Genomic DNA, 12,893 nt, shown 5'->3' on the forward strand with positions numbered 1-12,893 from the left:
GCTATTTTAGCTTTAATAATTTAAGAGATATTTGACGTTTACTGGGAGTACGTCCATTGGACTGTCCACAGGACATTTTTAATGAGACAAACTCACTTAAAAACAAAAATTTATTTACAAAGATTACAATAATATACACAAAGCCGTGACTAGACGATGACTAGATATAGATAGGGGCACCTAGAGGAACACTCTTTAAGATTTCAATACGTGATTCAAATAAGCAATGTAACAAATGGCCAGCCTTAAAATTTCGATTTTGGAAAGTTTCTTATCAGGAGGCAGGGTGGGCAGGAGTTTTCTGAGCTCGGCGAATGCCACATTGAAGGCCTCCACGCGGATCCTCTCTCTTGTAGCGTGGGCGGTTCGATACTTCTGAGTCGCCCTTCTGCGCCTCCTGCGCTCTTCTCTGCTCAGCATCGACATATCGCTGGTTTTCTCTCTAGAATTAATTGATTTTCGGTTCACAGATGGCGTGCCGGCGGAAGTTCTACTTACTTTTTTTTAGTAACGACGTTATTACAAGACGTGATCGTCTGCAGAACTTCCCTGTTTTCGTTCATCATGTCATTATCGCTCGAGTTGGAGTTGGAGTGCTGCCAAAACTGTAGGACCTTAATTTTGGCAAATCTGGAAAAATTTAAGTTGTTTTAAGGGTATTTCTCCCTCAGGAGGTGCATAACTATTGGCGCGTTAGGTTTTCGAAATGGCGGATGGGCGCCATCTTGTGGAGAAAATAATATCGTGAAAAGGCACTTCAATAGTAGTTGCGTTTCATAATCAACTTGTAACGTTATTTTCCCACAGATAAGCGTCCGCACCCCCCCAAGACCGCGCTTATCAAATTATAATTTTCCCCATGATTGATCGCGTAGTAATTCGGGGGTGTTAACTTGACGCACGTGCCCTTCACCCCTCGGGACTACGGTCGATTCTACATATTATACGTAAGTGGCCCCATATTTTTCGCATTTTCCTGAATTATTTAGCTGGTGTATCGGCTTCGGGTGTCAACGGTTATGAAATTATGGCTTATTGGTTATTTATAAAACATAAGAAGTAGATTCTGATGATGATTCGATGCCTTGTTTATTGCGGTTTTTCGGTTGGGAGCAGTTGTCAGTGAGGATTTATAAAATAGGTTCTCATGGAAACACAGCCTTAAGGCTCATTTATTGCCTTTAGGATTTTTGACAAGTGACAGTAGACACGTGTAAATATTTATTTTGCCATTATAATTTAAATAAATTACTGTGCAAATATCACATTTATAATGAAATAAACCAGAATACAGTCCTGTGTTTTTATGGCAACGTCATGGAAGAAAGTGTCAGTGACAGATAAAAATTAGGCCGGATTTTCACGTGACAAATGAGCTATCAACATTTTTGAAAAGTAATATTAATATCAGAACTGTATTTGGTTGTTTTTATTGTCTATTATGAAATAATTAAATTTTTGTATAAAATATTTGATGCGGCTCTGACTTTTACATCAACGTCAAAATGACAATGGATTAGGCTGGATTTTGACGCATCTACGTCAATTCTAAAGCAAAGTATTGGTAACTTTGCTAATTCAACCCTTAGACACATTTTTTATGTTCACTTGTAAGAAAACTTACCCTTAAACGTAATTTTTCACCAAGATTTTTGACAAATGACAGTGAGTTCAGAACCGTATTTTTAGGTACAAAATATTAAGTAAGTATTGCTTAAAAATCACTCTTTTTAATTAAATAAGTTCTTATCCTATTACGGTCCTGTTTTTATATTAATATTAAAGTGACACTAACAGACCAAAGAATTAGGCTGGATTTCCATGAAATTAATTCAAAATTCCTGGAAGGCTAAAAATAACGTCAAATGCCTGGAAGAGATCAAAAAATTACTCCAGACCAATGATTTAGGAAAAACATGGAAGATGGAGCATTTTGTAGAAAATACATTCCCCAACAAAAAAATAATTAAAAAGTAAATTTTTCGCTAATATGAAGCCTTTTTTAAAAAACTACACTGACCAACTAATTTTTTTTGTAATATATAACATTTCATTGAAAATGCACTCTACAACTAAAAAAAAATGTTTCTACTACCGTGCGTAAAGTGCTCACTTTACACACTTCCCAGGGTGTGTAAAGTTTCACTTTTACGCACTAGTGCGTACTAGTGCGTAAAAAGTGCAGTGCGTAATTTGACATTAAATTTATAGTTTGTCAACAATTCAATATTATTCTAATATAGAGAGGAAACTCCCCACTGCCTACCTCGTTCCCCTCCTCGGCCCGTAGTATAATAATAATAATAATAATAATAATAATAATAATAATAATAATAATAATAATAATAATAATACACTGTATACAAAAAAAATATATGTATATGAATATACATATATAAAATGCTGTTTTCTTCAATAAAGAAACCATTTTTCTTGTCAATTGCTATGCTCATGAAAACTCACCGTTAAACGTCACTTGTCATTGTAAAATCTGACTCGAATTTGAATGTTTTTTCTTATATTATTATTGTCCTGATTATTACACCAACTTAGAGCAAAGTGATATTTAAGCTGGATTTTCATGGAAAATGATTTTTATATTTACACGGACTGTGAAGAATATGACATGCAATGAACGGACGTCTGATGATCTGAAAAGGTGAAAGAACAAAGGGAAAATACCCATAAATACTTGCCTATTAAAACACTTAAAATACGAAAAGGTGTCGTGCACTCGCCGAACCGTCAAACAGCCCGAAACTTCGGTAACTGAACCGGATGGAGGCGGCACAGCATCCTTGCAACCCTTAAGGCACACACCCCCTCAGCGAGTGTCGGCCAATCCGGGGTGTATTTTCGAAAGTTCCACCCCCGGGTCGATATATATTATGTAGTTTCACTTTTGCCATAACGGGATTATTTTGATTTATGAGCCCGTTGGGTGGGAAGGCGGGGGGTGAGTGGTAAAACTAAAAAGAAAACTGTAGAATTTTGAAGAACTACCTCGTTAAAAGTTGAAGATTTTACCTTTTTTTTAGGAATATCTAATGATTAGTCGATTTTTTTTAATTGCATGCCAGTGGAGACCCGCCTTAATTCAAGATGACAATTGACAGGTGACGTATGCACGCGTGTCAGTTGTCAAAAAATGACATGACTGTTAGCATTCTGTTTTACCGATAGTCGAGGCTATAATGAGTTTTTTTTAAAATTTATATCAATTATTTGATATAATTAGTGAAATAAATTAATAATTAATTATATTAAAAATTAGTCAAAAGTCGATTTTTTTTATTGCGTGCCCGTGGAGACCCGCCTTAATTCAAGATGACAATTGACAGGTGACGTATGCACGCGTGTCAGTTGTCAAAAAATGACATGCCTGTTAGGATTCTGTTTTACCGATAACCGAGGCTTTAATGAGTTTTTTAAAATTTATATCAATTATTTCATATAATTAGTGAAATAAATTAATAATTAATTATATTAAAAATGAGTCAAGAGTCGATTTTTTTTATTGCGTGCCAGTGGAGACCCGCCTTAATTCAAGATGACAATTGACAGTTGACGTATGCACGTGTGTCAGTTGTCAAAAAATTACATGACTGTTAGGATTCTGTTTTACCGATAGCCGAGGCTTTAATGAGTTTTCTTTTATTTATATCAATTATTTGATATAATTAGTGAAATAAATTAATAATTAATTATATTAAAAATTAGTCAAAAGTCGATTTTTTTTATTGCGTGCCAGTGGAGACTGCCTTAATTCAAGATGACAATTGACAGATGATGTATGCACGCGTGTCAGTTGTCAAAAAATGACATGACTGTTAGCATTCTGTTTTACCGATAGTCGAGGCTATAATGAGTTTTTTTTAAAATTTATATCAATTATTTGATATAATTAGTGAAATAAATTAATAATTAATTATATTAAAAATTAGTCAAAAGTCGATTTTTTTTATTGCGTGCCCGTGGAGACCCGCCTTAGATGACAATTGACAGGTGACGGATGCACGCGTGTCAGTTGTCAAAAAATGACATGCCTGTTAGGATTCTGTTTTACCGATAACCGAGGCTTTAATGAGTTTTTTAAAATTTATGTCAATTATTTCATATAATTAGTGAAATAAATTAATAATTAATTATATTAAAAATGAGTCAAGAGTCGATTTTTTTTATTGCGTGCCAGTGGAGACCCGCCTTAATTCAAGATGACAATTGACAGTTGACGTATGCACGTGTGTCAGTTGTCAAAAAATTACATGACTGTTAGGATTCTGTTTTACCGATAGCCGAGGCTTTAATGAGTTTTCTTTTATTTATATCAATTATTTGATATAATTAGTGAAATAAATTAATAATTAATTATATTAAAAATTAGTCAAAAGTCGATTTTTTTATTGCGTGCCAGTGGAGACTGCCTTAATTCAAGATGACAATTGACAGATGATGTATGCACGCGTGTCAGATGTCAAAAAATGACATGACTGTTAGGATTCTGTTTTACCGATAGTCGGGGCTATAATGAGTTTTTTTTTAAATTCACACCAATTATTTGATATAATTAGTGAAATAAATTAATAATTAATTATATTAAAAATTAGTCAAAAGTCGATTTTTTTTATTGCGTGCCCGTGGAGACCCGCCTTAGATGACAATTGACAGGTGACGGATGCACGCGTGTCAGTTGTCAAAAAATGACATGCCTGTTAGGATTCTGTTTTACCGATAACCGAGGCTTTAATGAGTTTTTTAAAATTTATATCAATTATTTCATATAATTAGTGAAAAAAATTAATAATTAATTATATTAAAAATGAGTCAAAAGTCGATTTTTTTTATTGCGTGCCCGTGGAGACCCGCCTTAATTCAAGATGACAATTGACAGGTGACGTATGTTTGCGTGTCAGTTGTCAAAAAATTACATGACTGTTAGGATTCTGTTTTGCCGATAGCCGAGGCTTTAATGAGTTTTTTTAAATTTATATCAATTATTTCATATAATTAGTGAAATAAATTAATAATTAATTATATTAAAAATTAGTCAAAAGTCGATTTTTTTTATTGTTTGGCAGTGGAGACTCTCTTAATTTAAGATGACATATGACAGGTGAAGTATGCACGCGTGTCAGTTGTCAAAAAATGACATGACTGTTAGGATTCTGTTTTACCGATAGCCGAGGCTTTAATGAGTTTTTTTTTATTTATATTAATTATTTAATATAATTAGTGAAATAAATTCATTATTAATTTATTTCACTAATTATATTAAAATTTAGTCAAAAGTCGATTTTTTTTATTGCGTGCCAGTGGAGACCCGCCTTAATTCAAGATGACAATTGACAGGTGACGTATGCACGCGTGTCAGTTTTACCGATGTTTTATGCAGTGTTTTACCGATAGCCGAGGCTTTAATGAGTTTTTCTTAATTTATATCAATTATTTGATATAATTAGTGATATAAATTAATAATTAATTATTTATTTCATTTATTTCACTAATTATATTAAAAATTAGTCAAAAGTCGATTTTTTTTATTGTTTGCCAGTGGAGACTGCCTTAATTCAAGATGACAATTGACAGGTGACGTATGTTTGCGTGTCAGTTGTCAAAAAATTACATGACTGTTAGGATTCTGTTTGACCGATAGCTGAGGCTTTAATGAGTTTTTTTAAATTTATATCAATTATTTGATCTAATTAGTGAAATAAATTAATAATTAATTATATTAAAAATTAGTCAAAAGTCGATTTTTTTTATTGCGTGCCAGTGGAGACCCGCCTTAATTCAAGATGACAATTGACAGGTGACGTATGCACGCGTGTCAGTTGTCAAAAAATGACATGACTGTTGGGATTCTGTTTTACCGATAGCCGAGGCTTTAATGAGTTTTTTTAAATTTATATCAATTATTTGATATAATTAGTGAAATAAATTAATAATTAATTATATTAAAAATTAGTCAAAAGTCGAATTTTTTTATTGTTTGCCAGCGGAGACTGCCTTAATTCAAGATGACAATTGACAGGTGAAGTATGCACGCGTGTCAGTTGTCAAAAAATGACATGACTGTTAGGATTCTGTTTGACCGATAGCCGAGGCATTAATGAGTTTTTTTTAAATTTATACCAATTATTTGATATAATTAGTGAAATAAATTAATTATTATGAAACGTCGGTTTCGAAATGGCGCGTTACGTAATAAAACCGAATTTTTTAAGTGCCGATAAGAGCACCTAGTTTCGAAAAATCTAAAAATAATATTAGCTTTTATCAGGAAAAACAAACATAGGAATGGTTTCTTAATCAATATTACGGTACCGAGAAAATTGATTGCTTGATTAGTACAAACATATCAAGGTTAACCTAAATTTTTATTGATTTTGGTAAATAATATATAGGACGATTGAAACGTACCTTCCGAAGGATTATTCTTACATCCAGAACCGCTCCTCATGTATATAATTGGACCACCCCCATTTGTGGACAACACAATGGAAGCTGTCAACCCTTTTTGCCAACTCTAAAGGAATAATTTGTAAACAGCCCCTTTGTGGTCGGGCGGCACGTGACTCGCGGTCGCTTTTGACTTTAAAATTACAATTATACCGTTTGATTGATTAAAAACGCGGCGGACTTTTGATTTGTTTTCGTATACGGTTAAACGAACTCAAATATCTGACAGCTGTCAACGTCATTTGTCACCGCATCTATTGACACTGTTTACCGTTAAAACTGTCAAATCTTCGAGTGTATATAATATTTATAGTTCTGGTAGATTTATTGAAGTTAATTTTTTCATTTTTCACAGGGACTGATCTAGCAGTCTATGCTGGTGCGTTTGTTTCAATATAATGACGACGTCTGTCAACGTCATCTGTCAATTGTCACCGCACCTGTTGACACTGTTCACCGTTAAATGTGGCAGCTATCAAATCTTAAGACGACGCTCTGGTTTTTCTAAGATGTTATGGTGTAAGTATTAGATTAATAATTTTCGTAGATCTGCTGAAGTCACGTCTTCCTTTTGCACACTAATAAATCTAACAGTCTATTACAAGTTAATAATATTAATAGGGAATTAATACAGGCTATCAAACATGATGGTAAAAATGTTCTCAATTTTTTGACACCCGGTACAAAAACCATCATAATTTCCTCAAAAATGGTCCAAATTTGCTTAAAATTACCTTAACTTGTTCGAAAAACTTTAGTTTTTGTTCAAAAGTATATTCCAAGTTAATATTTTTAAAAGGGAATTTTCTGTAGGCTGTCAAAGATGATGATGATAAATGTATGTCCTCTTTCATGCTGAAAAACCAATTTGTTGCCTTATTTCAGGCAGAATTTATTAAGCAGTTAAGCCATCAACAAATGTGTCACCAATTCCAGGTGTTTTAGTAATTTTCTTATTCCAGGCCGTCGAAGCATGATTTTATTGAGGTAAGTGAATTATCCATCCAGTCCAGTTTTAGTTTCCAATAGTCTAGGCAGTTAAGAGTATAGCGATTTTCCAATTTTAGGCAATTAAGCTACAGATTCTGTGAATGTACCGAGACGTCTTTTTTATTTTTTGTGTACTGCAATAAAGCTCTAATTTTATGTTTTTTTTAATATTCTGGATATTGGGTCAGCAAAACGCTTCCCATATTAAAAGCGGTTTGGAAATTGTTTGGTACCTCTGGTGAATATTCCAGCATTTGGAAAGAAATGCTAATGGAGCAAAAATAAACGAAAAATTAAACAATGTATTTATATAGCACTTATTCTATTTTACTGCTTGGATCTTTTGGAAATTGCCTAAGACTGAGATGAGAATATATTATGAATGAGAGATTTTTGTATTCCAGGCAGTTGAGTCATAATATTACTGTATTTTTTGAGCTTACATTATTTGACTGTGACAAATCTAGCAGTCTATGACGTTGCGTTTATTTCAACCCAATGACAGATGTCAACGTCATCTGTCATTTATCACCGCACTTATTGACGTTTACTGTAAAAAGTTAACCAAGTACAGCTGTCAAATCTTCAGCGAAAGCCCTTGTTGACTTTCTAAGATGTTATGGCACATTACATTATTAATTAACGTAGATCCGGTGACGTCACGTCCATACATTTTCACATGCTAGAGATATGGATATCCAGGAATATGTTTGCGTTTCACAAGAATTATCAGCGCACCTGTATAACATACAAATAATGATAATTTTAAAAATCGCGATAACGGTTAGGTAGGTTTAGGTACATAAAACAAACATAATATGAGTTATTATAAGAAGATTCATTGTCTTCTGGCTGCACACGTCAAATACCATTGGCATTCAACTGTCATCTGTCAAATTATGGCTTAATGCAGTTTTTTCAAATAACTTATTTATATTCTTATGTAAGTGTTACGTGTCTCACGGATAACGTAACATAACAGGTACAGTGACTTACAAAACTCGAAAAGCGATAAGGAACCTCTTAAACTGTGCAAACAGCACCGGGATCCGAACAAGATAAACAATTTGTCACATATACAATTATTGGTTTATTTTAACCTTTTTTTATAACGTTTCAGGTTATTATACAATATGGAGCAATAAAACTCAATTAAAATATTTATTAACTTTAATTACGAAGTGTGTCATCTGTAACCTGTCAATGTCAGCAATCACAATTTGTCTATGGTAAGATGACGTCACCTGAACTGGTTTAAGCCGGCAGGCATTTGATGACGTCATGCCTAAATGTTAATGTCAATTCTTTGACATCTGATGACGCGACTGAACATGAACTTCTCGGTACCTGTGACATTCGTTACAAATGACCGGTACTACCAAAATTGAAAAATACGTTCTTATCATGTTAGTTTCGCGTACACCTGTATGTCATATCGGATCTCCTATCAATAAATACACGTTTTTAGCATTTCCAGGTTTCGAAAAAAAAATCTTATCGATACTGATATATCAACATGGGAGAGGTGAGGTATAAAATGTATAAATACTACCGGCATAATCCACTTATTTGTCAATTTTTCGATAGGATGTTACTCCGTTAATGACGATCTTTTTCGTTTCTTTTTTTTTTGTGAATTTGTGAGTTACGGTTGGTCATCATGGCCTTTTTTTTTGGATGCATTTTTGGGTAAGCATTAATATTTTTTTTTGAAAAATGTTAATTTTAGCACAATTTATGGTATCAGGTGCACTCAATGGGGACGAACCCTATTTTATTATGGCGCGAGTTTATCTTTAATTAAATATTTATTCGCGACGTCAATATGTACATTTTCCAGGGAAATGAGAATTATTATTTCATATTTTGGAAATTCACAGAAATTACCCATCTCACTTCAAGATGAAAAATACTAAGAAATTAGTTTGAATATTCTCGTAGAAGGTTTATTTAGAGCACAAATCAGTTTCTGTAATAACCGTTTGTTTAAATCTTAGTTACCATTTTTAAGGTTAGCACTCATTTCAAAATTCAATCTCAGCAAGACTAATTAGAATGTTCTCATGAAATCAACAAGAGAATATTTAGAAGAATATTCTCAACAAATATTATTCAAGATCCAAAGCAATTTGGTTAAATTTTTTTAGAATATCTGGTTTACAAGCCGTGGAGCTCGAGAAGAAAGATTCATCATCAAAGTGAGTACTCATTTTAAAGTCCCATATCTCCAAAACTAATAAGAATATTCTCATAAAATAAAAAAGAGAATATTCAGTAGAATATTCTTAACAAATATTATTTAAGGTCCGAAGCAATTTGGCTTAAAATTTCCGGAATATTCGCCTTTACAGGTCGTGGTGCTCCAGGAGAAAGAATCATTTTCCAAGGGAACACTCCATTCAAAGTTTAATAGTTGCAAGACTAATAGGAATATTCTCATATGTTGATCGTGGTTTAAAGCAATTCGCTTAAAAATTTCTGGAATAACCGCTTTTTCAAGTCGCGGTGTCCGAGGAGAAGGAATCATCTTCAAGGTGAGCACTTACTTTAAAGTCCAATATATCCAAGACTAATAGGAATATTTTCATAAAATAAAAAAGGGAATACTCAGTGCAATATTCTTAACAAATATTATTTAAGGTCCGAAGCAATTTGGCTTAAAATTTCTGGAATATTTGCTTTTTCAAGTCGCGATGTCCGAGGAGAAGGAATCATCTTCAAAGTGAGCCCTCACTTCAAACTCCAATATCTCCAAGACTAATGGGAATATTTTCATAAAATAAAAAAGAGAATACTCAGTGGAATATTCTAAACAAATAATATTCAAAGTCCGAAGCAATTTGGCTTAAAATTTCCTGAATATTCGCCTTTTCAAGTCGTGGTGTCCCAGGAGAAGGAATCACCTTCAAGGTGAGCCCTTACTTTAAAGTCCAATATCTCCAAGGCTCATAGGAATATTATAATGAAGTAAAAAACAAAATATTCACAAGAATGTTCTAAATAAATAATGTTTAAGGTCCAAAGCAATTCAGTTAAAAAATTCCGGAATATTCGCTATTTTAGGAGACAGAATCATCATTAGATGAGTACTCACTTCAAACTCCAATATCTCCAAGACTAATGGAAATATTTTCATAAAATAAAAAAAAGAATACTCAGTGGGATATTCTAAACAAATATTATTTAAATTCCGAAGCAATTTGGCTTAAAATGTCTGGAATATTCGCTTTTTCAAGTCGCGGTGTCCGAGGAGAAGGAATCATCTTCAAGGTGAACACTTACTTTAAAGTCCAATATCTCCAAGGCTCATAGGAATATTATAATGAAGTGAAAAACAAAATATTCACTAGAATGTTCTAAATAAATAATGTTAAAGGTCCAAAGCACTTCAATTAAAAATTTCTGGAATATCCGCTTTTTTAGGAGACAGAATCATCATTAGATGAGCACTCACTGCAAACTCCAATATCTCCAAGACTAATAGGAATATTTTCATAAAATAAAAAAGAGAATACTCAGTGGAATATTCTTAACAAATATTATTCAAGGTCCGAAGCAATTTGGGTTAAAACTTTTGGAATATTCGCCTTTTCAAGTCGCGGTGTCCCAGGACAAGGAATCATCTTCAAGGTGAGCACTTACTTTAAAGTCCAATATCTCCAAGGCTCATAGAAATATTATAATGAAGTAAAAAACAAAATATTCACAAGAATGTTCTAAATAAATAATGTTCAAGGTCCAAAGCAATTCAATTAAAAATTTCCGGAATATCCGCTTTTTTAGGAGACAGAATCATCATTAGATGAGCGCTCACTTCAAAGTCCAATATCTCTAAGACTAATAGGAATATTTTCATAAAATAAAAAAGAGAATACTCAGTGGAATATTCTTAACAAATATTATTCAAGGTCCGAAGCAATTTGGGTTAAAACTTTTGGAATATTCGCCTTTTCAAGTCGCGGTGTCCCAGGACAAGGAATCATCTTCAAGGTGAGCACTTACTTTAAAGTCCAATATCTCCAAGGCTCATAGGAATATTATAATAAAGTAAAAAAACAAAATATTCACAAGAATGTTCTAAATAAATAATGTTTAAGGTCCAAAGCAATTCAGTTAAAAATTTCCGGAATATTCGCTTTTTTAGGAGACAGAATCATCATTAGATGAGCGCTCACTTCAAACTCCAATATCTCCAAGACTAATGGGAATATTTTCATAAAATAAAAACGAGAATACTCAGTGGAATATTCTTAACACATATTATTCAAGGTCCGAAGCAATTTGGCTTAAAATTTCCTGAATATTCGCCTTTTCAAGTCGTGGTGTCCCAGGAGAAGGAATCATCCTCAAGGTGAGCACTTACTTTAAAGTGCAATATCTCCAAGGCTAATTTAAATATTTTAATGAAGTAAAAAGCAGACTATTGACAAGAATGTTCTTAACAAATAGTATAAGGTCCAAAGGAATTCAAATAAAAATTTTTGGAATATCCGCTTTTTTAGGAGACAGAATCATCATTAGATGAGCGCTCACTTCAAACTCCAATATCTCCAAGACTAATGGGAATATTTTTATAAAATAAAAAAAAGAATACTCAGCGGAATATTCTTAACACATATTATTCAAGGTCCGAAGCAATTTGGCTTAAAATTTCCTGAATATTTGCCTTTTCAAGTCGTAGTGTCCGAGGAGAAGGAATCATCTTCAAGGTGAACACTTACTTTAAAGTCCAATATCTCCAAGGTTTATTTGAATATTTTAATGAAGTAAAAAATAGACTATTCACAAGAATGTTCTTAACAAATAGTATAAGGTCCAAAGCAATTCAATTAAAAAATTTCTAGAATATCCGCTTTTTTTAGGGGATAGAATCATCATCAAGGTTTCAGAAACATTCACTTCAAAGTAAAATATCTCCAAAACTAAAACGAATATTCTTATGAAATAAAAAAGAGTGTACTCAGTAGAACATTCTTTATGAACATTAATTAAGGTCCAAAGCATTTCAGTTAAATTTCTTTGAATATCTGCCTTTTTAATGTCCGAGGAAGAGGATGTATCTTCATGGAGCACTTACTTCAAAAATTCCAACATCTCAAAGACTAATAAGAATATTCTCAAGAAACAAAAAACAGAATACTCAGAAATATGTTGAAATTCTCCTTTTTTAGCAAGTACTTGGAGCATGCGCATCTGCATAGCGATCGAAACATTTAATGGCCAAACCCTCTAGATATCTTAAAATTACATCATCCAAATCTATATTAGGTTCAATAATGATAAAACCCTCGATAATTTCTAATTTTATCTGTCTATGTAAGTCTCTATCTTTTATGTCTCCAAGTCGTGATGTTTACTTTAGAAAAAATTTTATAACTTTAAGCCGTAGTAATTAAATACGATGTGTTTTCCGAAAGCCTACTTAAGATAAGATAAATAGTACA

At 32.8% G+C, this 12,893-nt stretch overlaps 1 protein-coding gene across 1 annotated transcript; it reads right to left on the bottom strand.

Moving 5' to 3' along the window:
- Window positions 1-96: 96 nt before the first annotated feature.
- On the bottom strand, window positions 97-2,790 carry LOC126741296 (helix-loop-helix protein 1-like). Its single transcript, XM_050447681.1, has 3 exons — window positions 2,697-2,790; window positions 499-630; window positions 97-442 (listed from the first exon to the last, which is right to left on the bottom strand). The coding sequence occupies exons 2-3, from the start codon at window positions 564-566 to the stop codon at window positions 196-198; spliced, it is 315 nt and encodes a 104-aa protein (XP_050303638.1). The 5' UTR covers window positions 567-630; window positions 2,697-2,790; the 3' UTR covers window positions 97-195.
- Window positions 2,791-12,893: the final 10,103 nt, after the last annotated feature.

The sequence above is a fragment of the Anthonomus grandis genome, chromosome 10, assembly GCF_022605725.1.
Source record: "Anthonomus grandis grandis chromosome 10, icAntGran1.3, whole genome shotgun sequence".
Classification (NCBI taxonomy): Eukaryota; Metazoa; Arthropoda; class Insecta; order Coleoptera; family Curculionidae; genus Anthonomus; species Anthonomus grandis.

Excerpts from the sequence above, each read along its gene's own strand:
- LOC126741296 (XM_050447681.1), bottom strand. The coding sequence starts at position 566 with ATGATGAACGAAAACAGGGAAGTTCTGCAGACGATCACGTCTTGTAAT. Across the intron at positions 443-498 it reads AACGTCGTTACTAAAAAAAA|AGAGAAAACCAGCGATATGT; the intron begins GTAAGTAGAACT and ends AATTAATTCTAG.